The 25,529-nt window shown below is 50.3% G+C and overlaps 11 protein-coding genes across 11 annotated transcripts; 4 read left to right on the forward strand and 7 right to left on the reverse strand.

Annotated features, from left to right (window-relative positions):
• Positions 1 to 115: 115 nt before the first annotated feature.
• Positions 116 to 1,234, forward strand: APUU_11960S (flavin adenine dinucleotide pyrophosphatase; the record flags this gene model as incomplete). Its single annotated transcript, XM_041698108.1, has 3 exons — positions 116 to 316; positions 384 to 550; positions 610 to 1,234. The coding sequence occupies 3 exons, from the start codon at positions 116 to 118 to the stop codon at positions 1,232 to 1,234; spliced, it is 993 nt and encodes a 330-aa protein (XP_041551326.1).
• A 982-nt stretch (positions 1,235 to 2,216) lies between these two features.
• RAS1 (Ras family protein) lies at positions 2,217 to 3,140 on the reverse strand (the record flags this gene model as incomplete). The annotated part of the gene is made up of 4 exons (XM_041698109.1): positions 2,217 to 2,455; positions 2,520 to 2,795; positions 2,860 to 2,974; positions 3,129 to 3,140. 4 exons carry the CDS (start codon positions 3,138 to 3,140, stop codon positions 2,217 to 2,219), a joined length of 642 nt encoding a protein of 213 aa, XP_041551327.1.
• A 2,690-nt stretch (positions 3,141 to 5,830) lies between these two features.
• On the reverse strand, positions 5,831 to 6,965 carry APUU_11962A (PaaI family thioesterase; the record flags this gene model as incomplete). The annotated part of the gene is made up of 3 exons (XM_041698110.1): positions 5,831 to 5,857; positions 5,937 to 6,834; positions 6,898 to 6,965. 3 exons carry the CDS (start codon positions 6,963 to 6,965, stop codon positions 5,831 to 5,833), a joined length of 993 nt encoding a protein of 330 aa, XP_041551328.1.
• A 572-nt stretch (positions 6,966 to 7,537) lies between these two features.
• On the forward strand, positions 7,538 to 8,434 carry APUU_11963S (enoyl-CoA hydratase/isomerase family protein; the record flags this gene model as incomplete). The annotated part of the gene is made up of 1 exon (XM_041698111.1): positions 7,538 to 8,434. One exon carries the CDS (start codon positions 7,538 to 7,540, stop codon positions 8,432 to 8,434), a length of 897 nt encoding a protein of 298 aa, XP_041551329.1.
• A 154-nt stretch (positions 8,435 to 8,588) lies between these two features.
• APUU_11964A (oxidoreductase, short chain dehydrogenase/reductase family) lies at positions 8,589 to 9,744 on the reverse strand (the record flags this gene model as incomplete). The annotated part of the gene is made up of 5 exons (XM_041698112.1): positions 8,589 to 8,621; positions 8,679 to 8,787; positions 8,836 to 8,891; positions 8,943 to 9,252; positions 9,311 to 9,744. 5 exons carry the CDS (start codon positions 9,742 to 9,744, stop codon positions 8,589 to 8,591), a joined length of 942 nt encoding a protein of 313 aa, XP_041551330.1.
• Positions 9,745 to 10,880: 1,136 nt separating this feature from the next.
• On the forward strand, positions 10,881 to 11,683 carry APUU_11965S (uncharacterized protein; the record flags this gene model as incomplete). Its single annotated transcript, XM_041698113.1, has 2 exons — positions 10,881 to 10,895; positions 10,952 to 11,683. The coding sequence occupies 2 exons, from the start codon at positions 10,881 to 10,883 to the stop codon at positions 11,681 to 11,683; spliced, it is 747 nt and encodes a 248-aa protein (XP_041551331.1).
• Positions 11,684 to 13,402: 1,719 nt separating this feature from the next.
• On the forward strand, positions 13,403 to 14,878 carry APUU_11966S (PTH11-like integral membrane protein; the record flags this gene model as incomplete). Its single annotated transcript, XM_041698114.1, has 6 exons — positions 13,403 to 13,594; positions 13,643 to 13,679; positions 13,728 to 13,795; positions 13,863 to 14,236; positions 14,292 to 14,359; positions 14,451 to 14,878. 6 exons carry the CDS (start codon positions 13,403 to 13,405, stop codon positions 14,876 to 14,878), a joined length of 1,167 nt encoding a protein of 388 aa, XP_041551332.1.
• Positions 14,879 to 15,615: 737 nt separating this feature from the next.
• On the reverse strand, positions 15,616 to 17,398 carry sreA (siderophore transcription factor SreA; the record flags this gene model as incomplete). The annotated part of the gene is made up of 3 exons (XM_041698115.1): positions 15,616 to 16,427; positions 16,497 to 17,014; positions 17,082 to 17,398. The coding sequence occupies 3 exons, from the start codon at positions 17,396 to 17,398 to the stop codon at positions 15,616 to 15,618; spliced, it is 1,647 nt and encodes a 548-aa protein (XP_041551333.1).
• A 3,293-nt stretch (positions 17,399 to 20,691) lies between these two features.
• Positions 20,692 to 21,282, reverse strand: TVP15 (TVP15 family protein; the record flags this gene model as incomplete). Its single annotated transcript, XM_041698116.1, has 4 exons — positions 20,692 to 20,867; positions 20,925 to 21,014; positions 21,075 to 21,190; positions 21,263 to 21,282. The coding sequence occupies 4 exons, from the start codon at positions 21,280 to 21,282 to the stop codon at positions 20,692 to 20,694; spliced, it is 402 nt and encodes a 133-aa protein (XP_041551334.1).
• Positions 21,283 to 21,921: 639 nt separating this feature from the next.
• APUU_11969A (uncharacterized protein) lies at positions 21,922 to 22,991 on the reverse strand (the record flags this gene model as incomplete). The annotated part of the gene is made up of 2 exons (XM_041698117.1): positions 21,922 to 22,235; positions 22,298 to 22,991. 2 exons carry the CDS (start codon positions 22,989 to 22,991, stop codon positions 21,922 to 21,924), a joined length of 1,008 nt encoding a protein of 335 aa, XP_041551335.1.
• A 355-nt stretch (positions 22,992 to 23,346) lies between these two features.
• APUU_11970A (FAD-dependent oxidoreductase) lies at positions 23,347 to 24,675 on the reverse strand (the record flags this gene model as incomplete). The annotated part of the gene is made up of 5 exons (XM_041698119.1): positions 23,347 to 24,066; positions 24,135 to 24,238; positions 24,286 to 24,389; positions 24,448 to 24,585; positions 24,647 to 24,675. 5 exons carry the CDS (start codon positions 24,673 to 24,675, stop codon positions 23,347 to 23,349), a joined length of 1,095 nt encoding a protein of 364 aa, XP_041551336.1.
• Positions 24,676 to 25,529: the final 854 nt, after the last annotated feature.

The following is a 25,529-nucleotide window of genomic DNA, read 5'->3' on the forward strand; positions in this document are numbered from 1 at the left end:
GTTCGATCACGTCGTTCAGGCACCCCACCTTGCGGCGAGAACTCAACCCCAACTTCGCTTTCTTCGCCCGCCCCTGTTCCTGTTCTACTCTTCATCTCTCTTCAATCATCTCTCCATGTTCGCTCGACTCACTCAGCTCACCCGACATTTATACCGACCGCCCTTTACTCGCCAACCAGCGTCCTTCGCTTCCCCGTCTCCCTTGTCTCCGTCGCGTGTGCTCTCCCAGAAAATGACATCATCCGTCCCCGGTACCGGCAAGACGATACACACGGCAGCATGTCTGATCATTGGCGATGAGGTCCTCGGCGGGAAGGTTGGTTATACATATTGAATCCATCCAAGTTGAAACGCAGAGTCTGACTTATGAATTCGCCCTATAGACCGTCGACACAAACTCCGCTTTCTTCGCGAGATACTGCTTCTCGCTCGGAATCCAGCTCAAGCGCGTGGAAGTCATCGCTGACGACGAAGGCGAGATCAAGGAAGCCGTTCGCCGCATGAGCACCAATTACGACTTTGTCGTGACCAGCGGTGGCATTGGCCCAACGTGCGCACCCCTACTCCTTTTCACCTAACTATACAAGCAAAAAGCTAACACCAAAACAGCCACGACGACATAACCTACTCCTCCATCGCCAAAGCCTTCAACATCAACCTCAAACTGCACCAACCTGCCTTTGAACGCATGAAGGCCCTCTCAAAACCCCACCCCTTCCAACCCGCCTTCGACTGGGACACCCCGTCCCCAGCCCTCACGGCCAAATTGCGCATGGTGGAGATCCCGCACGACGAAACAGTCCCGCTCGTGCAGCAGGCTGTCTTCGTCGCAGACGACATGTGGGTGCCCATCGCCATCGTTAACGGCAACATCCACATCCTGCCCGGCGTGCCGCGGCTTTTCGAGCGCCTCCTCGAACATCTTCGACCTTCGCTGCTTCCTAGACTGGTGAACCCCGAGGGCAAGGGTATCTATCGGTATTTGTTTAGCACGCCGCTTCCGGAGAGTGCCGTTGCGCCGTATCTTACGGATCTGGCGGGGAGGACGGAGGATAGGGGAATCAAGGTGGGAAGTTATCCACGGTGGCAGAAGAAGCGGAATACGGTTACGCTTGTGGGGACGGATAAGGAGCTTTTGGATTCGCTTATTCCGGAGGTCGAGCAGAATGTGCAAGGGACGAAGGTGGATAGAGAAGATGAGTTGGATTCCCCGTCTGATGATGAGGCGAAATAGATGTTCTTCCCAGGCTGTTGGTTGGTTGGTTATGAGCTAGATTGCGTTGAGAATAAGATCTAAGTAGACTTCCTTGGGTTGCGCCACCGCAGTTTCTGTAATACAATTTCGATAATCTGATCTCTGACAATCTGGTGTTCTTTCCATTGGACTAGTTAAGTTAATGGGTTTAGATTGGTGATAAATATCATGGATATGGATGAGTATGGTCCAACCGGTGTTGATTCTCCGGTCGAGCTAAGAGAGCTTAAGAACACGAGAGCCATGGAATACGAGCGTAGGTACCTTTGATTAATCGTCGCTTCTCAACACGATATCACGCGGCGAGAGCATGTAGTAACTGATACAGGTAGCTTGAGGAAACCAAAATACCTAGATGAAACAATAGGCAGCATTCAAGATGGTCGTAGATGGCCGACGAAACAATGAATATGCAAACCACGATAATTGAAAAGCTCGAAACAACGAGGAGATGGGATGATGCACATAGCCTGGGATGCCAGATGTATAATGGTAGTATGATAAGAGCAGCAGAACAGTCCTGGAATCCCAGATGCAACCTGCGACAATAGCATGTACGTACACACGGAGTAATGGCACAAATCTATTGGCACGCCTATTCCTCGCACTCCAGCGAGGTATCATCAAAACTAAATCTTTCCAGACCAAAAAAATGATAAATATAAAACAGATATACCAAACAGAGAAACAGAGGGGGAATCGAACATTCGTGAAGATGACAGCGTGATGGATGATTGGTGAAAGCGGATATCGTTTGATAGCGAGCTTCGTATGGTATAATGAGGGGGAAACAGTCACATTCCGCAGCCCCCATAAATATGGTTGGAGGGTCGTTCTTTATGTTTTTTGGTTTTTGGCTGTCGCTCATCTCTCTTCAGCTGGGGGTTCCGATCTATGGGGAATAATTCCTTTCGTCTCTCAACTTGCGTGCCTGCATCCTTTTGAACCCAAACCCTACCAATTACATAACAATACACTTTCCACAGCAGCCGGAGCGCTCGCCGGGCTCGCTCACGTCCATCTTGCTGTCAGGGGCGCGGGATCCGAAAGCACCTGAGCCGGATGGGTAGGAGGACATCTCCTTGTTGTAACGACGAATCTCACGCACAAGTTCGTAGAAGGCGTTTTCAACATTAATGCGGGACTTTGCAGAGGTTTCAATGAACGCGCAACCGAATTGACGAGCAAGAGCCTCGCCCTCTGTGAGAAGATGGAAACGTTAGCAAACATTGGGCTGGAACCGGCGCATGTGGCGGAAGCCCACCTTGTTCTGAGACCACTCGTTCCTTCTCGAGATCGCACTTGTTGCCGACGACAATAATGGGGAAATAGTCCTTGTCCTTCACACGCAGAATTTGTTGCTGGAACGTCATGATTTCTTCGAAAGATTGGCGCGATGTGATGGAGTAGACTAGGAGGAAGCCTTCTCCCGTTCGCATATATTGTTCGCGCATGGCTGAGTATTCTTCCTGACCAGCGGTATCTAGGACGTCCAGTAGAGCCACCTCGTCATCGACGACGCACTGCTTGCGGTACGAATCTGTTGTGTGAAAGGCCACGATGAGCGACAAATCTGGTATGATTATCCAAGGTGACAAGCGAACCTTCAATTGTTGGGTCATATTCATCCACGAAGTGACTCTGGATCAATTGGATCGTCAAGCATGACTTTCCGACACCACCACCACCGACAACGACTAGTTTGTATTCTCGCAGAAACTGTTATAAAGCAATGGATGTGAGTCATGACTCGTTTCGGTCCGGGGATGATGGTTTCATTCCATGATGACGTTGGGCGAACCGGGCGCCGGAAGGGGGCAAGGAGACGAAGCACGGGCGAGGGGGCGATTGAACGGATAAAGAAGCACCATACCTTTGAAGCCATTCTGAAGGATTTTGCTCAAGGATCTACCTGAGTGGGAAGAGAACCGATAATGATCGAAGCTATCTGGGCAGTGACAGCGGGTCGAGGGAGCAACACAATTTTCTTTTGCAGAAAGGGTCGAGAGTCGGGGCCCAGCAGGTCGGGAGTTTCGCGCGAAAGCAGGATGCGCCTAAGAGGCAGGCCACAGCAACGGCGGGTCCAGTGACTAGGCCAAGCTTAAAGAAGCCAGACGGGGGTCGATGAGAGGATCAGGGGGGTTCGTGGAACGCTCCCAGAGGCGGAATTGCAGGCGAGCTGGAGGCAGATGGCTTGGCTTCCTGGTCGGACTATGCAAGGTCTGCGATCCCAGAACACTTCAGGACAGCGACGACTGAGCTCGAGCGAGTTGTTCGAGAAAAACGGATGGAATAAATGATCAGGAGATGAGAGCAAAGGGAGAGGGAGAGGAGCAAGTGGAGAATTGGGACGGGGAGGGGAAAGGGGATGATGATTAAGAGAGAGTTCAAACACAGAATCACAGTCGCTGAATGGGGGCCAGCAAGCTAGACTAATTGGCTAAAAATATGGACCATCTCCAGAATCTTGTCTTTTGGATCGCGAATTCAAACTGATGCTTTGCCCGGTCGCGTCGCCATGAGGTGAAGCTCAGCGCCTCGGTGTGTGGCATTAATGGGGGAAAATAAATACGGCCGCAGATCTAGCCAGAAAAAGGGGCCATCCAATTCCACGATCATCCCTTCATCCATTCGCTCTCCAGCCTCCGGGCTTCCTAACTTCAAGGTGCCGAGCGACAGTATGATCATTTTCCAACATTATCAGCCTCGCCCGTCCAATCACCGTCGCGGTCGATGCGAATAAATTAAACCCAATGTACATTAATTGCGACGACGCGTTCATGTCCGTCGGCCGGCCACTCCGTGCCTCAAACCAGGGCCAGATGCTCTCGACTGCCAAACAATTGGGTACGCATTCAGCATCAACCCTGCTGGATTGCTCGTCGCTCAGGCACACATGCAACCGCTGCAGAAATGCCGAAAGTGATGAGTAGACGCCGTCTTGATGACTTTCATCATCGGCGCAGCAATCACACGGTGCCAGCAGCCATTGGAGGAGGTTGTGTGACATGGACCATTCATCTTCTCGCATTCTGGCCATACTTTCGGCTCCTCGGGAGGAGCTTGGCCGTGGAGACCAGCGGTCGGAGAAATATCGCCCTAGGATTCTACACGTCTCATTATTTACGGCGAAAAGTGAGGCTCGCGGGGCGGCTACCCTCTGAGGTGACGACGACTCAAGTATGAAGTATGGGAAAGCCAGAACTGACATCACAAATTCCCCTTCTTCCTCAGAGGTTCTTCCGTGCTCTTCTGTGACAACGGCTGTTGGAGATAGAGCAACTCAGCGCCAAGCCGCCAGGGCTGTTCCCCACGCCTCCACTTTGCATAATCAAGATTGGCCCTTAGTCAATGAGATATAGGCCATGAAGGAAAGGCTCATCCTTCCACGGACAATCAGAACGGCCAACCCTTGTCGATGCGACAGTAATAATAAGCTGATCGCCTCTCTCTTGCTCCGTACTCTCGCATTCAATGAGTCCAATGCGTCGTCCCGCCGGAGGCCACCTCCAACTCTTCCTTGGGCCAGCCGACGATCACGGGAAGATGGGCCCTCTTTTCAACGGCCTCCTATGAGTCTTTCTCCAACATGCGCACCCGCAATTGGCGAAGGTCGACACTGCATGCTACGTGAAAACTGCAAAATGAGATGTCCAGCCATCTACGCAGCTCAGTCTGCCAGAGCTTGCCACTCAGATCCTTGATATTATTAACCTTCATTCCAGGCTCCTGCATTTTCCGACTCTGATAAAGCCGCCGTCCGAGCACGGCAAACTTAATTACCGCCAACCTTCAACTTTATACTCCGCCTTGCATAAGCCTCAAGCCTCACAACGCGCCTTCGGCGACCCATCCGCCCTGAATCTGGCAATGTCGAGCCCGGCAGACTGGATGTGCGACATGGACACAAGGCACGCGTATGACAAGCCACCTCAGAACGGAGAAGAAAAGCGATGTGGGCGCCGTCGTGCAACCCGCATTTCTATTAGATTTCTTATCTGGCTTTGAAGGACTAGCTCGATTCGTGGCTTATCAGATTCGCCAATAATGCCGAGGAGATGTTCTGATGTCAGATCTTGATCGTGTAACGGATCGCCGTGCGATTTTTTTCTTTTTTTCCTTCATGTTTATCTGCGGCGTGCCGTCATTCTGTCAAATGTCGCGGCCTATACTCCGTGCCCCGCGCTCCGCATCAGACGGCGGTCTGTGCTACCTGAAACTTGGACTAATGAGTACTGCAAGGTTTGGACGTCTTGCTGACGAGCAGGTGTTTTTGAGGCGAGAGTGACCGACAGCTGATCATTGACCCAGCCGGTCACTGAGACCATCAGACTTGTCCTGTGATGTAGCATTGCAGGTCCGTGGACTTTGAACTCCAAGTAGTTATCTAACGGTGGGTTATGATGCATTAGGTTTGTGGGATACAGTTCCGTAGACTCTAACAGGTCAGTACAGACCGAGTACTTTGTAGCGTTTTCAGACAGGTAATAAAGTATAATCAAGTTGTCTTCTCTCTATCGAATTTCTATATCTATACTATCTATATCTATAAGAAAACTCCCATCACTTGTCACTTCAGTTCGGATACAACGGCACCATCCCCTAGAAAGAAAACCAATTAGCATCCTGACCAAGCCCAAATTAATAGGGGGTAGTAAAAATAGACAAAACTTATACATACCTCCACCCGCCTAGGCTCAACAAACAACGCCCTCGCCTCAGCAACAAGCACACCCTCCCTCTCCTCAACACTAACCCCATCCCCATCACCCCCTGCAACGTCAACGTCAATGTCTACTACATTTCTAGCACTCATCTCCCCAACCCCAAACTCCCTCAAACACCTCATCTCCCCACGCACCCACACCTTCCTCTCACTCTCCCTCTTCTCAACAAAGGCCCGCCACACATAAACCCGCCCCGGCACAGCAGGGGCCCGGAAATCAAGACCCATTGTCGCGGTCATCCCGACCCGGCTAGGGAATATCTCGGCGGCGAGCCGGGCGAACACGTCGTCGAAGAGCAGGAATGGGAGGCCGCCGTGGATGTACCCTGCGTGGCCGGTGAGGTGGGTGGAGAGGTAGGCTGTTGCTATTATTTGAGGCTGGGTTTGGGTTTTGGTTTTGGTAGAAGGGGAGGTGAGGAAGAAGATTGGGTCTGTGGGGAGTTTGGTTGGGTTGGAGAGGAGGGATGTTGTCACTAGGTGGGTGGACTGGGCGGAGGGGTGCATGGTGCGGTAGGGGCGGAATTCGATGTATTTGGGGGATGTGCTGCTGCGGAGGTAGCGGGTTAGGGGGAGGGAGGAGAGTAGGTCTTCGATTGATTGTTGGGTTTGGTTGGATGAGGCGGTGGTGGGTTGGGTTGATGGCTTTGCGGTTGATGCGTATCGGGCTCCGGCCACGGGGTACAATAGAGGCTCACGATTGCGCGAGACAAGTCTGGGTGCGGTAGACAATGGCTGGCGAATCTGGAGCTGGAGGCCGTAATGGCGATTGCCGGAGAACAGCTGACGAGGACGAGGCCATTTGGAATGGTATACCCGGATGGGCCTCATTTCGATGGGAAATAAATATTGCTGTCTAGGAGATCTAATAATAAGGGACGGACGGAAAGTCGAGTTTCATCGTAGGGGTTTGTCTTACCGGCGGAAATAGCAACAGGTTTGTGGAGCTATGGAGGCACGGCCCGAGGCTCTCAGTCTCAGCACCATGGATCTATACCTGGTCTATATCGAATCGCCAGGGGTCTAACTGAATTTGGTCGATGCCTGGAGAGTAAAGGGAAGATGACCGACTCCGCGCGGAACCTTGAACTATATCGCACATAATACCGACTCGCTGTGTGGAACAGCTCGGCTACCCCGGAATATCAGCTGGAAGTACATTGGCCAGCTACCCCGCACGTTTTCCGCTCACCCGCAGAAGTAAAGAGAATGGGAATTTGGCTGGAGATGTGGGTGGAATTATTATTCCGCCTAGGTCGGCTATAAAGTGGTTTTAATTCAACGGAATGAGTGGTCCAGTCCCATAGACATGTAAACACAATATAGTAGATGGACGAATATCTTCAATGCTTGAAACATTTACAGTCCCCCGTTGTAGGCAGTTGATCAGATAAAATTATCATGCCGAGGGCGATACCTCTGCTTACAATCAGCCGAGGATATGTAGCAAATCATAAGATAATGGTGACCTAGGTGGTTGTGCTTTGGTGATTTACGAGTAGTGACCTGAACAACTCTCGAGAACACTAAACATCAACATCAATTCACAACCCACCATCATGAGCTCAACAAATCAACCCCCCACCGACAAAGAACCAACAGCAATCCAAGCCACTAAAACCCCAGAAGGAATCACAACAATAACCCTCAACCGCCCGCATCGGCGCAACGCCGTCGATGGCCCGACAGCCCAAAAGCTGACCTCCGCTTTCCTCGAATTCGAAAACGACTCTACCCAAAAAGTCTGTGTCTTCCATGGCTCCAACGGCACATTCTGCGCTGGCTTCGACCTCCACGAAGTCGCTAAATATGATTCCAAGCCCGGGAACAACGAAGGTAGCTCAGCGTCGTCCCAGTCTAGCTACACGGGTCCCCGAATAAGCCACCACGACCGTGTTCAGGGACGCAATATCGGCCCCATGGGCCCCTCCAGAATGCAGATCACCAAGCCTGTCATCGCCGCTGTATCCGGGTACGCTGTTGCCGGGGGGCTGGAACTCTCGCTGCTCGCCGACATGCGAGTCGCAGAGGAAGATGCCGTCTTCGGAGTATTCTGTCGGCGGTGGGGCGTTCCTCTTATCGATGGCGGGACTGTGCGGTTACAGGCTATTGTCGGGCTGGGCCGTGCAATGGATATGATATTGACGGGGCGGGCCGTGGATGCGAAAGAGGCGTTTGCGATGGGGCTTGCGAATCGGGTTGTTGCGAAGGGGACGGCGGTTGAGGAGGCGATGGGGATTGCGAGGCAGCTTGTGACTTTCCCACAGGGGTGTATGAATGTGGATCGGGCGTCTTGTTACTACGCGGCGTATAATGCGAGAAGTTTTGAGGATGCGTTAGGGTTTGAATATGATCATGGGATTAAGGTCGTTGAGGAGGAAAGTGTGAAGGGGGCGGCGAGGTTTAGTGCTGGGGCTGGCAGGCATGGGAGATTTGGGTTTGAGGGGTCTCTTTAGGTATCTTTTGTTTTGTTTTATTTTATTTTGGGAATGTAATCTTTTGGCATATAGCTGTATTCTTTAATGTATATTGTGTTATACTATTTGTATACACCCGGTGTCTAATATTTTTGTTTACCAGGCGTACTATTTAAATTCGCCAGCTTCGTTGTCAAGGCTTCTTGTACAGGTGACCGGGAGAAGCCTGCAGAGTGTCTGGTCAGCGTATTCAATATAGAGGATGAAGTCTAATGCGGCTTACCTGATGGCTTGGGAAGACCAGAGTATCAGCGATCACAACGTTCTCTCTCCGGCCAGCGGCGAAGACAATGACCTCGGCGATGTCGTCAGGTGTGAGTGGTTCGCAGTTACTATGGATTCATTAGCACTGTGTTAACATCAAAATGCGGCTGACTTACGAATAAACCGCGTCGGCCTTCTTCTGGTCTCCATAGAAGCGAACAACAGAGAATTCCTAGAATAATCTTGTCAGCCTGTTCCACGCACCCTAGTTATCGTTACTTACAGTTTCAACCTGACCGGGGTCGATCTCGATGATGCGGATACGGGTGGAGATGAGCTCCTTCCTCAAAGCCTCTGTGAATGACTTGACCGCGGCCTTGGTAGAGCAGTAGATGCTACCACCGGGGTAGGGTTCACGACCAGCAATGCTTCCAATGTTAATGATATCACCACGGCCACCATCACTTCGCTTCTTGAAAATAGGGAGGACAGCCTGGGTCAGGTTGATCAGACCAGTGACATTGGTTGCGAACATGGTGTTGATGTCTTCAGGGACAATGTCAGGAGCTTGAGCAACACCCTTAACGAGGCCACTATAGATCCTGGTTAGATGCATGGTCCCGAAGCTAATGTTCCAAGGCCAGGGCTTACGCGTTGTTGACCAAGACGTCGATGTCCTGGAACTCCGCAGGGAGAGACGGCACAAAGTTCTTGACCTCCTCTGGGTTACTAATGTCCAATTTCACAGGAAGGGTCTTGACTCCATCGCCGACTTCCGCTTTGATTTCCTGCGCCAGCTCCTGGAGGGCGTCAATGCGTCTTGCTGTCACGATGATCTTGAGGTTCTTGGGCGAGGTGCGCGCGAATTCCTTGGCTGTGCTGCGACCAATTCCAGAGGAAGCACCAGTCACCACGACCGTCTTGCCCTCAAGGCGCTTTGCCACTGCGGTTGCCATTGTGCGTCGAGCGAAAGCGGGTCCGAACAAGGGAGCTGTAGATGGGGGGAATGCGGAGGTTGTTCGATGGGATGAAGCGAGCTGGCGAAAAGCGGGGATTGAATGGCGATAAGCTCGGATATAGTTCATAAATATACAATAATCAGTTAAACTCGGAAGAAATCCAGTTTCGGGGAGCAGAAGAGGCAGAAGCCAAGGGCAAGCAGTATAAATAGGGACGGGTGGCTGCGGGGAGTTGGTCTCGCAATAGCGGGGCTACGTAGAATGACTCCAACGCTTCAGCGCTCGGTTGAAGGTTTGCCCGTTCGGATCTTGTCCGATAACTGATAAAGCCTGATAAGCCAAAGGGCTGTCAGGCTGTGCTCTATCCTTCGCATGTATACTACGGGCTCGCTTGTGGGTTTCATTTTTCACAATGTCCCTGGAACTTTGCAGCAATGTGCCTAGCTTTGTTCCTGGTTCCTGGATTATTTGGCTTTTCCAAAATATGTATGAGTATGACTGCTCCGAACCAGGGGTTCGTTACTTATAGTTCTCGCCGGAAATCATGAACAAGTCAGCCCACCGAATCAAACAACAGGAGCACCTGAGGCTCTTTCTCAGCCAGTCTGAAGAGCTGAAGGTGGCTTTACGTGGACTGACTATGTGGAAGCTTAATTTTGAAAAATTTGCCCCGCGGGGCATACCGAACGTAAGCATGCCCAAGTATAAAGTATACAAAAACTCCCAAGCCCCTCATATCAGTCATAGATCTGAATTATTGAAGTATATATAACTAATACTGTCCTATATTATCGAAAAAATAGTGCTGGACGTGTAGAGCTGTAGGTTCCTAGCCAGAGGGCTTTGGGTGGCATATATAGATATTGGACCAGATGCTAGTTCCAGTTTTCAATGCTAACACGCGATGAACAATATGCTTCACGCAAATTTGTTCCGTAAAGTATATTCTTGACTCACTCTTGGACTGACAGAGGATAAGTGACCCTTCCCTTTCGCTCGATCTTGACGTTGGACGTTCCTCCTACAACCATCTCCTGCTCTCATTTGAACATCTCCAGACAACCCAAGCAGAACTTAACAATATCATTTTACAAACATTGTCACCTTAATCAATTTTGAACCATTTCTCGGAGAATCGTCAATAACAGCTCTACAAGAAGGATACGTCCTTCGCCTGTCATCAACCTTACCACGGCAGGGTCAAACATCCCAGAAGAGAGAGATATATACGGCATTATCTATATTCCACTGTTAGGGCTGGAATGATCGCAACACGAGTAAGTTTCTCAGAAAGCAACTGTGTCAAAAATTTACCAGCTGACCAATCCATCAGGCATATCAGGACTCTATCCTATACAAGCAGTTCACAAGGAGCATGAGTAACTCTACTCAGGCAATCGGAGTTGGGGCTGCGGCAGGACTCGACCAAGGGCCATACACTTCACGAGAAGATGTGCAGGGGTGCAAGCGCAAGGAGATGGAATTTCGAGAGGAGATGCTGGAAGAAGAATATGGAGACATGATCCACCACTTCAACTGGGAGGGAAAGGCCGTTTGCACCGGAAGCAATACTCCGCCGGTGCACTCACTCTTCGTCATGGTGACCCGGCCTAGGGTAGTTGCCAAAAATGCGTCAAACGAGCTATGGCACAAAATTATTATGAAATGCGCGATGGAATACGTCGACCCAGTCGTCATCTATAATGAAGGTGCAGACATCCCGACGCATCCGCAGGTGTTGCTTAACTTTGCAGAGGAGCGGACATTCAAGTTCTATACCCGGCATGGCTGGTGGCACAAAAGCAAAGAGGAACGCGAGGGTATTATAGACGATGAAGAGGACGTTGAATTTTATATGGACAAAGAGGTGGGCGTTGGGAATGGGTTTGTTGAGTGCTCCGCTGTAAAGTCGAGGTATCAGTGGTACAAGCAAGAGGAGACTCGACAAATGGACGCTGATCGGGGGAGAAGAAGAAAGCGCATCCTTCCAACACGAATTGAAGACCTGCATCCGCCTTACAGACGCTCTCGCCTCAGAATCTGTACTGCCGCCGACGAGATGTAGGAGAAGAGGATTGTTTGTTGAAGCATAAGGGCGTTATGAAGACGGGGCATTGCATATTGTATACTGCATTCTTGTAAGATTTGGAGTTGGAGTATCCTTTGGAGATTGGGATTTGATATTTTGATATATTTTTTGTTTATTGACCATGGCCTGTATCTAAAGCTCAACCTGGCTGCTCATTCTCGACAATTAAGCCTGCCTCTGCTGCATGTGACTTTCTTTCTCTCCCTCTCTCCTTCCACCTCTCTTCGTAATCCGACACAGACCATAAACACAGGGCAGAGCCAGCCCATTGCCATAGTTTAATCGTTTATTCATGGGAAAACGCTGTAAACAACAGAACCATGGTCCAGACTCCACACCATAATGCCGATTCCTGTACCCTGAACCAGGTATAAGCTCTGACTCGTTCGTGCACTCGATACTCCGGCCGCCACATTTCATGATGAAAGTACAGTGGGTTGACCGCCAAGACGCCAATCAATCCGGCGTACGTTTATATATGCTGGGCTGTTTAAGCGTACCGCTAATTGGGAGTGGCAGGGTGAAAATCCAAGGATCCCCGTGGAAATCAGGGACTGCTTGGATGGTGGTTGCAGGAAGGTACGGGGGCCGAGCAAGAGTGGCAATCACCGGGTATACTCTCGAGCCTCGACTAAGAGATCTAGTCTAATGAGATGAACAAGTCGCTCCACGCAGCTCAAATCCGCCCGAATAGATAGCCTGCGATTCAGAAACGAGATGAACACTCGCAGATGTCACGACTCAGAGCCACGAGTCAGAGCCGCCAGTCACGATTTGCCGAAGCAAGCTATCGAGGCGAAATCTCCACTCTGGCACAATTATTGTTCTCCTGGCAGCTCCACAGGCCAAACCCAGATGCGGCCCGGAACGAATATTGGTTACATTCTCGCTTTGGTATTTCGAGTCTAGAGCACCTTGAACAGACGGAAACTGAATTTCTCTCTCTCTTGGCTGGAAATGCGAAAAATTTTGCGAACAATCCAGCCCAGGTTCATACATCCATGGACTTTGCACCACGCTAGCGGCAAGCTGAGGCGCCTTACCTAGCACTGAGGCCTTCCGGTGGAGCAACAACAACCAAATCTGGACTTCTGAAGAACTGAAACACGCAGCACGACCACTGCACTATGCTCAACAGGGAAAGTAGTAAAAGCTCGGCGACCCAGAGGCCCGGTTTCTCATGAAATGATGCACGACACCGCTGATTTTCTACGCCTTAGCCTACCCACATGTCTGATCATTGATTTCATCAACTACGTGGATGTGGGTAGCATGCTGCTCCCGGGCCCCGATTTTCGCTACCATTGACAATGAACAGAGTGTCCCATCATGGAGATGCTATGGGCCCAAGTCGCCCCAAGACAGCAGATTGAACCATGGCCGGTTTCCCGACAAGGTCACGAGAGCCACAACGCTCTCTTGAAATGACTAGATGTCCAATTAAAGGTGATGCGGTCAATAAAGTTTCCGATGCTTGGGCCTATTCTCGTCTTTCATATGATGAAGAAAGCTGCCACTTCTGTTTCCACACTCGTGAATCTTTTTGCTCCCTTGCAGGCCGTCCCGCGTGTCTCTACACTTTGAGAGCCCATGCAACCCCCAAGTGCGTCCGAGCCGGTTCTTGACATTCTCGATGCCCGCGCCCACGCCGTTGCCGCTGTTCAATCACCCTAATCCTTTCGTGCTTAGGCGGTGATGGATGAACACTTAGGGCACATTCTGCTCTCTAGAAGCGACAATGAGGGCGCATCTCGAGGGCAGACGGCCATGGTGGTAACAGCGGTGCTCACTGGAATATCGACTGTGATTGTAGCGATGCGCATTTACACCAGAATTGGATTGATAAAATTAAGTGGCCGAGAGGATTGGACTATTCTAGTTTCTTTGGTATGTATCACCGTGGCCGTTCTTCAGCACGTTATTGATCTCTCTTAGGCCTTTTCAATTGCCTATCTCGGTTTCGTTGTAGCACGTAAGGACGAACAACCACATTTGAAAGCCTTTGACTGATCTGGGCAAGAATACCGCCTTGGCTTAGGAAGGCATTCCTATGATATACCGGAGCATGAGTTCAAGCAGCAGTTAAAGGTCAACAGAAAAACTATATTTGCCATATAGCCTCACCAGCCATGACTGACCTCTTGTTACTTTGCAGCATCTATGGGTTGCAATCCCCATATATAATGCAAGCCTAGCATTCACCAAAATATCCCTACTCTTCCAATATTTGCGCATTTTCCCCAGCTACCGGTTCTGTATCATATGCTACATTGTTCTGGGGGTAGTGATTTTATACGCAACATGGGCAATTGTCAGCGGGTTCGTCAACTGCGTGCCCGTGGCCAAATTCTGGGACCGAAAGATCTCGGGTACCTGCCTCTCCTTCGAGGCTGTTTGGTTCTTCAACGCTTCGATGAATATCGCCACTGATCTCACTCTTCTCATCCTACCGATGCCTCTCTTATCGCAACTGCATCTTCCTCGTCGACAGAAGGTTGCACTCCTGGGCGTATTCGCACTTGGTGCACTGTTAGTTTTCCGGATCCTCAAACTGATTGATACAGCTAGCTGACACGGATGATAGTGTCGTGATCACTAGTATTCTTCGTCTTTTTAGCCTACGTAGCGTAGCGAAAAGCATCGACACGTCTTGTATGTCTCTCAGCGCTGCACTTTCTACCATATCTCACAACGCCCCTCTTGTAATGTTCCTTTACTCGATTATACTTATAGGATCAAACAGGGAGCAACGCTACCGCAGCCTACTGGACTGCAGCCGAATGTAACGTCGCGATAATATGTGCCTGTCTGCCATTCCTCCGCCCGCTCGTCAGCCGCATCTGCCCTAAGTTCCTCTCTACAGACAGCTACAATAAGAACAAACCCACGCGTAATGCAACACGTACGACTGCTCCACGCTCAGCGCGCCTTAGAACCTCGGATCCAGATGTCTATTCCCAAGACCTAGAGCTTGGTCTGCGCAGTATCGACACAGATATCGGACTCGCCGTCGGAAACAGAGCTGGACTTGAACCGACAACCGCTGTTAAGGATGGGAGCTTTGATGACAGTGAAATTCAGGTTACGACTGAGATGGTTCAAGAAGTGAAGACGGCATCTGTTTGTGGGGATACCCATGGCGCGGAGACCAGCCAGACCAGACTGGTATAAATGGCTCGATAGGCCTTTTACTAGTACTGTGACAGGCGTCTCGACGCCCTTCTTTATTCATCGGAGTTAGGTTTATCTCTTTTTTTGTCTTTCATATACCCAATTTTTTGTTTATTCCAGACATTTATCAGTATATTTCTAAACTCTCTTCAGCCCAACTTCGAGTAGGCCAATATGAAACAGGGCGGACCACAATTAGGGCGGCCCGAATGATCCTAGCCAGGTGCGAGGACACGATCGCTCTTTCTCGTTTCGTTGCTATATATACAACGGGTAGGTATTTGGCTGTAGAAGGTACGGTAAGATAGATTAGGTATATGAAGTTCGTTAGAAGTCTATGCTGTTTGATATATTCCACTGTTGAACTCCATCCATTCCATTCCATCTCATCCACCCATCGTAGCCCGATTTCTGAAGAATTAAAACCAACAATAAATAATAAAAAAAGGCAATTTAACCGGAAAACCATCCTCCTAATAAATCACTCTCGTGTGAACGCTAATCCCACCAACGCTTAAGAAATGGGACGTAAAAAGGACGAATATCAACGATAAGCCGGATGGTCTGTTACCTTAACCCTGACATAATAAACTCCGTAGAACCCATCAACAGTGGAACATGGTATCTCGCGAGGACAGACTTTTGCGCCGAGTGTGCCTCAAAGAAGGGACAAAGGGTGATAGATCGAACTTGGAAGAAAAGAGATGTTACAACACGCTGAAATTTCATCGTCATCGTCATTGACTAGCGAGTTGTGCAAGCTCTCGCTCTTTTGCTCGGAGAAGTTCTCGCATTTCTTCGGCTTCCCGCTGGAGCTTCGCGCGGCGCTCGAAACTTTCCAGGTCGGACACTCCAGGTAGCGATTCTGAGGTTTGCGGATGTGCAAGAGATTGGGGCTGAGGGTGGTATTGCTGCTGACGTGCGAGACCAGCCAGGGACGGGTCTAGGCGAGCTTCGTCGCGTGCATGAGCGTGATTGAGAATAGCGGAGATTGAGCTAAGTCGAGCAGGGGGCGGCGGGTTCGCAGAGGATACAATGGGCGGGAGTTGATTTGATCCAGCCTCCAACGTGCTTGGAATAGAACCAACGTCCGTAGAAGGCCCGGTTTCCGATAGTGGTCGTTTCTTGGGGTTCCCAGAAGAATTTGGCGAGATCGAACGTCGGCCAAATTGAGGAACCGATGTATGACCTGGCTCGAGTAGCCTGGGTGGTGGTGGAGGTGGATGATGAGGTAGTGTTACGGCTCCCGAATTGAAGCCTGTAAAGTCGACCGGTAGCGGCGCGAGTACGAATGGACGCTGAGCTGCAGGTGAACCTCGGTGAAATTGGTCAACGGGCTCCGAACTGTAGTATCTATACCGCTCATCTTGGGAATGGGCCAATGTCGCTGGGGACGATGCTTCTGGTGACGCAGAGGAACCCTGAGAGGATTGGGTAGCCCCAGTCGGAGAATGTTCTCGCAAAGCCGGAACAACACGTTTTCGCCGTTTGATGATGGTCTTTTTCATCGTAGTAGGACGGTAGCAGCCGTGGAGCTTATAGTAGAGACCTGGCAGATATGTTAATCAAGATTGCCTATACAAAATACAGAAAGAAGCGATAGAATGAATAAACGTACCACAGGCATTGCAGATCGGATGGCCATTTTCATCTCGTCGCCAAAGTGGTGTCACGGTGGTTCCGCAGTTCTGGCAAGCAACCAGCATATTACCCTCCGGTTGTGCGCTGGATCTGGCCGGCGTTTCAGGCTCCTGCGAGGGCGGAGCACTCTCCGGAATCGCTGATCTATTCAACGCATGTGCCGCGACATTCCCCCGCGCCGTTGACTTGTAAACGCGATTATTGTAAGCCGGACAACCGTCGCAGCCTTCGGCGCCACCTGTCCCATTACAATTTCCACCGCCTGGACACGAACCCGAAGAACCCCCGCAACCTTCATTATCGCTAGCGACCGGCTCTGGCTGAGCACCTGCGGGGGGATTTTGCGCAATAAATGCCCCCGGGCTTGCTTGCGTCCGGTTCCTTTTCGTTGGCCGTGCAACATTTCGCGCTTTTAGGTAGAGACCGCATGCATTACAAATCATGGCCCCGGTAGGTGACCGCCGCCATAACGGTGTACTCTTCGTTCCGCAATTACTAATGAGGGAAAGGGGAAACGACGTTAGCTCACCGACAAACCGATCTGGTAACAAGCCATACGAACCTGCAAGAATGTCCCAAGAACGATGTGTCTTTTTGGGATTTTGGAGACGTTTTCTCAAAAATATGCCCATTTATAGCGGTTTCAGAAGACTGAACTACTGGGTAGTCATCCTCGTGATGGCTCAGTGGAGCCCCTCCGACATTTCGCGACCCCTCATCGGTGTATTGTCGATCGAGAGGATGTTCCCGGCCAGCTTGAGCAGACGAAATGAGTTGCTGAGCAGCATCTAAGTCTTCGGCCGATGGGTGTCGCGTAACCACATCCGGATTTCGAGGGAGGGATCGTAGGGTCTCCATGTGGGAAATGGATGCCAACATTTCCACCGTTTATCCGTGTCCAAGTATTTAGATTGATGCGACTCGAATCCCGTGGGGATGGGTCGAGGGAAGAGTGAGTAAGGATTCCAGAGACAAAGAAGTCCGCTGAAACTTGAGGGTCGAAATAGGGGACAAGTGGTCGTGCGATGGTATGTTGCACCACAGGAGAGTGTAATTATTGTATGACGAAGTCAAAAGTCGGTCAAGATGACAGTGCAGAAGAAAAAAGAAAAGAGACGACTAAAGCGCCTGGCTGGAATGGTAAATCGATCGGTGCTGCAGCTCGTGAGACTCCAGGCCAGAGGGGCGGAGCCGAGAACGGGAATGAAGATCCTCAAGAATGGCCCCAGGAATTTCCAAAACGCAGTAGGAATGGAAGATCCGTACTTCGTCGTAAGGAAAAGTCAGCTTACAGCTGCTGAAAGCCTGAAACTGCCACGACAAGCGGGATAAAAACGACGTGTGTTGGTCGACGTAGGGGACGGGAGTGGCGATTCAAATAGAAAGGCTGGCGGAGACGACGGAGGTCTAGATGTGCCAACGGATGAGAATGATGAGCAAGGTAAATTTTTCAAACAGACAGCGCACACAAAAGTACGAGCAAGCAACAGTGTCCTGAAAGTCAAATGAGAAGGAAGCGGGTGGACAGGTAAAGTTGTGAGGGAAGGATAGAGAAGGATCGGCAGCGAGGGAAGGTCAATGATCAATCAAGCCCAGGGAATGTCGGATCAGATATGATGGGGAGGACGGCGGCAGCAAGGAGGAGATATGATCTGATTACTGGTGAAGAGTGGCAGGCTCAAAGGATGGGAGCTGGCAAGGGGGATGGACAAAGCCGGTGATGGTGGTTGTGACCGAGAAAAGACAACGTACCTGGCGAATCGCAGAGAGGAAGCTGCGCGACGATGATTCTTTGTCACGCCAGTCAAGCGTGCAACTGGTCGGTCTCCAGTCTGCTGCTGACTCTGAGTTTGCACTTCCTTTCCTATCCTTTTCCTCCTCCAAATTCCGAGCGTGTGGCTCTGACTTATCGACTTATCAGCTCGTTATCGATCTCCAAGGGGGATCTACAGCTAACTGGGGTCTCTGGGCGTTGGGTCACTTTTCCAGACCCTTTCGTGTCCCCTTTTTGCTTTTTCGTGCTGCAATCAAGGAGGGCTAACCAACAGGTTGGGAATAAGATTGTTTTAGTCCGGAGCGAGACCCGAGCGATTGTTCCTCAGCCCCTCTCGCCGCCAAAAAAGTGGTTCTGGGCCAGGGTGAGCGTCTCTCAGTCTCTGCGTTTGCGATTGCCTTCTTCCTCCCCAGATCGAATCATCGCTGCTCCACCGTTGCCTATCACGGTTTAGCGCTTGCCTTTTTTAGAAGCTAGCGTATCCGTCACCGAATAAGCCTGATTATCACCCACCTGATTGGAGCAGACCCTTCAGAGCCCACCAGTCAGCTTATATTCCTTTGTTATGATTGGCCACCCGTGGCCTCGGCCACCTTCCCTGGGATTCTTTTTGGCGGTCAGTAGAAGTCCGTCCAGTCGAGCCGCCGGAGTTGCTTTTGTTATCTCCCCGTTGATCTATCGCCCTCTTCATTGGCCTGTTCTCGTCCCAACAGAGTTGCCTGGCATCTTCCGATTGGCCGTCCTCGTGTCATCCATCTTGGTCATATCAAACGGGACTTTTGAAGACTCGAAAATACGCCTAGGCAACAGTATCAATCGTTGATTACATGCCATTCCAGGGTCATTGAGATTCGAATAATAGTAGTAGTGTCCCCATTCTTCTCTCACCACGTCAACTCTTGCTTGGCCATTTGCCCCAGCCACCATCTGCTCAAACCAGAGCCACCATACCCATGTTGCGCCCAGTGGAAATCCCTGGGTCGGAAAGCCATGGCGTGACTCTCAGGTCTCCAAACACGGGAGACGGCATGACGCGACAAGGGCGATGCCAGAACCATGATATCGATCTATAATATCTGCATTAAAATAACGCTGTTACCTACCTTGTCCGACTGAAACGCACGCTCGCATCCCGGCTCATCCCTGTGCTTGACATGGAATGTACAGGGTTCTGTCTAAGTGCCACAGTACTTAATACAGGCTGTACTACCACGCCGTGATCGCTACCATCCCTGCGCAACATACCGGTTAAGAACCTTGATGAACCTCGCCCGGAGTGCATAAGTTTGCCTCAGCCTGGTAGCTTCTCCCTACACAAGTGCGTACTCAACAAAACGCAACCCACTCCCTTGTGCTCGGTGTTGCTTTCCAAATCTGGAGAGTGAAGCTGCAAGCCCGAGCCTGAGGACTCCGGACTTTGCTATCCCGAGGGTCAATCACAAGCTGGAACATCGCACCGTGAGAAGACGAGTCAGGAATCAGGATCCGACTCCTCGTTATTCCTCAAGGCTCAAGACACAGACCCGCTGACGGCAAGGCTTCCATCCTCGGGCCCAGCCTTCCTGCGTGACGGCTGAATAGTGCCCAGTTCTCACGAATCATGGCCATCAGATAATAATCAACCTCCAGTTTCCCCTCGAATTACCTACCCGTCACAATCTCGAAACACGTGTTAACCAGTAGTGCTCATCCTGTGTTGGATGTTCGTTGGAGTTGACGACAGCCAAGATCAATAATAGATAGGCCCTAGTCTCAACAAGCGGCATTCGGGGTCACTGATCTCGCACCTCTGACTCGAATTGCTGCTCGGACTCGGAATTAAATAATAGATTAGATGGAGTGGTTTGATCAGATAAACGATTTCGCCCGTTTCTTTTCCTCTCGAAGAACAACATTCGATTAGGGGTACCTTGTAGATTAAATTGGTTTCATGATCGCTACTCGTTAGGTAAGTAATAACTAGTCACAATAATGGTCCATCTACAGAAATGTATGATACAGTGCTGGCGAGCAGACCAACCGGACAGCAGATAAGTGGATCAGAAATCGGACAATAAAAGAATTATAATAAGAAAAAACGTGGCTGAATATATTGGCCCTCAGAAAGTAAAGAGGATCCAGCGTCCCCGAATAAGATGCGCAAATAGAAAGTAGTGTATATCCACCACATGTCGTCCTTCTCACCTATATCTTGCCTCAATCGTCGGAAAGTCATTCATCACACTCATGGAATATCGTTCATCATGAGAATCCCGAATTATTCAAAATTGGATCTCGCGGTTTATATCTTGTAGGAATACAATCGACCGTTCATCGATCGCAACGGTTGCGCAGAGCACGATGAAGATTGTATCGTGTCAAACCCGGTTCCCAGACCCACGACCATGCGTTATAAATCTTAGACAACCTGCTCGGCGCCCCAGCCCTGGTCGGCCTCGCGCATGTTGGATGGAGGTTCGATAGACGGGACGAATTCCAAAACGACGTAACCGATACCAAGGATGCCGACAATCGAAGCAGCAATGTATTGCAGGACGTGGCCGTGGAGAATGAGACACCCGACAAAGATATAGACTTTACAAAAACGTTAGTTCGCGGCCGTTGAACGAAAACCCAAGAGCTAAAACTTACAAACACCACGGCCAACGAAGGAGAACAGGAAGGACGCATAGCGGTAGATATAGTCCGGGACGTTGGGCAAGAACTCCAACCCAGCAACGACTACAACGAATCAGTTTCTGCGGACATCGGTTACGGTTCATCATGGCAGAGGCGACTTACTGAGACCAAACAGAATCACATAGACACCAGTGATGATGTGGCTCATGCTTATCGGGAAGAACTGGGCAATGCCACCAAGAACCATGATGGCACCGACAGCGATGTTGGCAAAGCGGCTAAAACAGAGAGCACCATGTCAGTAATCGATTCGCTCTTGGACAAACCGACAGCAACATGTTGCAACATACAAGATGTTGGAGAAATCCATTTTGAAGGTTTAGGTTGTCGCGGAGTAGGTGTCCGGTGTGGGTTTGGGAGGAACTCCGGGAGTGCGAAGATATCAAAGCGTGCGGGTTGTCGCGCTGCTGGAGGAGGATGTTTGTTGCCTAGATCGAGCTCGATGAACCACCACGTAGCTTGTTGTAGTTGACGAATCTGTCAGGGGAGCTAGGTAGCAAGATTGTCGCGAGGAGTAGGAGCGTGCGATTGCCGACAGGTCAACCAGGGATGCGGAATATGAGAAAAGGGGAGTCTATTGTTTCAAATGAAGCTGTGAATGAAAAGTGAGAAAGAGAAGAAAAGTGCGGATGAAAGGCTGGGGACGTGAACAGGAACTCCAGCATCCTTTCCCACTCCCAGCGCCAGCGAGGCGCAACAGCGGGTCTGCCAAGAACAGGGCGGGTGTGGGTGACTCAGCGGCGCCCAGCGGCTGCTCCAAGTGGCTGGGAGCATTTCGATTGACACATCTCGATGTTGATCCCAGACCTCTAGAAATATACATGACCTCGAGAAGTTGTCTTGTTATTCAACCAAGCTTGTTCTACTATCGAGATGAAACCTTGCCCACACAGAAGAAGAGCAATGTTTGTGAGTAGCCACCACTGCTCATCCGAGCCCAGAAGAACAATCAAATCGCCATCAGATCGCCCACTTGTTTCTCTAATCTAGCGGTCGACAAGGCATTTGCCAACTTGCACATCCTGATCGAGTCTTTCTCTAAGTCCTCGTAGATAGCATCCAGGTCAGTCCCCAGCCCAGCGTCCTCCGCGGTTTGCAGACTCCGGGAATCAACAAACGGAGCGATAGATGGCCAGACGCTTTGCACGTTGTTGAAGAAGAGTTCCACGCCTAGGTCTCCGAGGCCGTGGACTTCCTTTACGAGTTGTCTTGTTCTCTGGGGATCGTACTCCGCAGACTTTATGAGATTGTTCAGATCCCCATCTGTAATCTCGAGTTAGCTCAATACAGCTGGGCCCGAGCGTTAAAAGAACGGGGATACCCACCATAGTTCTCGTTCACGAACTCGACCAATTTTCCCAGGTTTGTTGAACCCTGTTCTCTGTATCGGTTGTATCCTCCATCCTTCAGGACCATAGCTCTCTCTTCCCAACTAGCATCCCCTAGTTTCTGGATATCGTGATATCCAACATCAACAAGTTTACGCAGTGTACGATCCGTGAGTTCATGTGACAACGGCTTTGACTTCAGCATCGCATCAATGAGCATAGCGAAAATGGTATCAGGCGATCCAGTAAGCGCTTTCTTTTCAATCGCCGTTCCCTCAAGTGGACCATGACCATATTCCTCAATGGTCTTCTTCAGCTTCTCATGACTTGGAGACTGTCGCGACTTCTTCTCCTGACTTGTACCCTCTTTTCCTTCAACCTCTTCTATTTCTCCACTCTCCTCCTCACCCAGATCGCTCAATTCCTCGTCGAAATCTTCCTCATCAAGCTCCTCCTGGTCAAGATCGCCTTCACGAGACTCTTCCTCGTCGAGGAATCCCTCATCGTCATCTTCCTCTTCATCAGGCTCCCCACCAGCTCTGGCAGCCTTACTTGGTGGCTGCGACTCTGTCTCGTCTGCGCTCTTTTCCTGGACAGCGGGCGTTTCCTCGTTGCTTCTTTTTCGCTTCGACGCGTTCGTTACGTCGTCTTCCTCATACTCTTCTTCAACCTCAGGGGCTTTGTATTTCATTTTGATAACTGTACCTTTTCGTAAGAATGTGTCCGTATGTGCCGATCTATTTAGTCGGTTAAGGTAAGGTAAAAACATGGAAATAATGAGCTACAGTCTGTGTATTTGATCCAATCCCCAATATACCACTACGTGGTTGTGATGACGCAATGTCGACGTCTACGGGCAATCTGGGGGAAATTACTTTACATGCTTATACTTTATATCTTCGGGTAATTTAGGGAAATCGAGAAGAAGCCTTTTGACTAATAAACAAAGGTTTGTTGGTGGTAATTTCAATTTTAATGCCTGGCTTAAAGTTCTGGTAATGAATACGGCCATTTTACTCTACCAGTCTCTATGAAACTCCAAAGTTTTATAGCTTCGCCTGGACTTTGTCCTGTAAAGTCTCCTTCACTAGCCGCACGGTTTCAGCCGCGCAGCCGTAGGAAGCTTGATATCCAAACCCACCATGGCCGTAATTATGCACAACTGCAACACCATCAATCTTCTCCGCCTCAATACGTGGCCCACCATCCCTCAGAGGCCGCAGTCCAACGCCATGCCTTATGATATCTAGGCCTTCAATCCCTTGCCCTTTGGACACTAGCTCTGGGCATATAGAGATAGCACGCTTCATAATACGAACGGCCAGGTTGGGATCGGGCAATGGGTCCCATTGGTGCTTCTGATAACAGCCACCTAGGATAGTTCCACCGCCGGCGGCACGGGTCATCATGTAGATCAGCTCGTCCTCGCCGTCGTCTGTTCCCGAGACTGAGACCATCTTGCCAGGATCGTTTCGGACTACAACGATTTGGCCGCGGCCTGGGTGGAGCTTTTCGTCGAGGACGCCACCTAGCTTCTTGGATGATAGGCCGGTGCAGTTCACGACGACGTCGGCGGGTCTTCCAGAGTGATGGGCATTTGCCGCGTCTGATACGTGTTTGAAAACTGCGCGCTTGAATACCGTGCCGTTTTTGCGACACTGTCCGACTAGCCAGGGAAGGTACACGGCGGTGTTAATGCATACTGAAGTGAAGAGTTGGGCGTTGTCCATTCCAGGTGCTAGTTGGTCTTTTGGGATGGGTTTGAACTGGGCGGGGATGGTCAGTGGATTGGTCTAGAGTAGTTGCAAGGTGTACCAGAGGCCAGAGTGCTTACATCGGGAACAACATCTTTGTACCACGGGTTATCACTGACTAGGGCTGAAAACGCTTGGCCGACGGAGGATTGCTGGTCCTTCTTTCGATTATAAATAATGGATTCTGTTCTTCTATTAGCGGATTGCGTATATGATCCAAGGATGGCATACCTTGAAAATGAATCCCTGCCTCAGGATGCTTCTCTGTCAGCTCCTTTAATGGCTGCCATGTCTCTTGTTCCCATTTAGCATGGTTACTGCCAGGATGCCCGGTTCTAAGCCTGGTATCAGCCTCGAGGATGGCGTTACGAATAGGTGATAGGATAAACGTACGGGAGGTAATTAGCACCGGCCCAGGGAGAACAGTATTCTATATCATAGTCTCCGGGCATATGTTTGGCGGCGACAGTAATGGAGTTTCTGGGGTCTTGGGACAAAAGGTACGCGGTGGTCAGCCCAGAGACTCCAGCCCTGTTGGTATTGATTTAGCCCATGGTTTAGGATGAGGATTTGCTTGCAAAAACATTCGTACCCGATTATTACGACGTTATTTGCGGTCATTGCTACTCTCTATCACGTCCGCAAGGGGCAGGGATTCGGAACGACTCAGTTGTGAGTCAGTGGGAGAAAGGAATGGACAAAGATACAGTGCGAGACGGAAAAGTGAGTAGAACTGGAGAGTGACATGGGCTGACAATCAAAAGCTACCCCAAGGTTGCTGTCACCTTATTGCCAATTGGGCGAATAGTTAGTACTCTGTAGCGTTTGGTTGACCGGTAGTTGGAGACTTGGAGTCTCGCATTTGTGGCGGGGCAATATGCAAATCGGCTTCTCGAAGTGCTTCACGGGAATGCATCAAGGAGCTACTCCGTACAGCTGATAGACCCACGTGGCAAGTATAGAGCGAGGAAGAAGGAAGGATTTCCAGATGCAAGCAATCATTCTTTGTTAACACTGTGGTTTTGAAGCTCCCATTCTCCGCGTTCTTTGTTGTGGCCCTCGTGCGGGGTTCTTCGTTATCAGCGCAAGACACGACACTTCTCCAACTGCGTATTGCCCTGTTGCACCGCCACTGCCAGGGCTGATGATAAGACAAAAGCACCGTACACCTTACATCCCGAGTTCCTACTTAACAGGAACACACTTAATGACGACGTGTTCTGTAAGGAGCTGGCTTGAGGCTCGAACATGAAGCGCGACGCGCCGAGAATATATCGCGTACTAAACCGGAATAGGAAGGGAGATACGTGTGCCCAGTGCCCCCAGAGTTAAAACCAATAATACAGTGACAGGGCTGTTACCAAATACAAAACGCGGAGGCAACAGTCAACTGGCAAGAAACTCTCCAGCGCATTATTACCTTTTGGTTGACTGGAAGTGTGATTCATCGAGTCAAAGTATAAAGAAAAGGAAAG

Source organism: Aspergillus puulaauensis, chromosome 1, assembly GCF_016861865.1.
Source record: "Aspergillus puulaauensis MK2 DNA, chromosome 1, nearly complete sequence".
NCBI classification, from domain to species: domain Eukaryota; kingdom Fungi; phylum Ascomycota; class Eurotiomycetes; order Eurotiales; family Aspergillaceae; genus Aspergillus; species Aspergillus puulaauensis.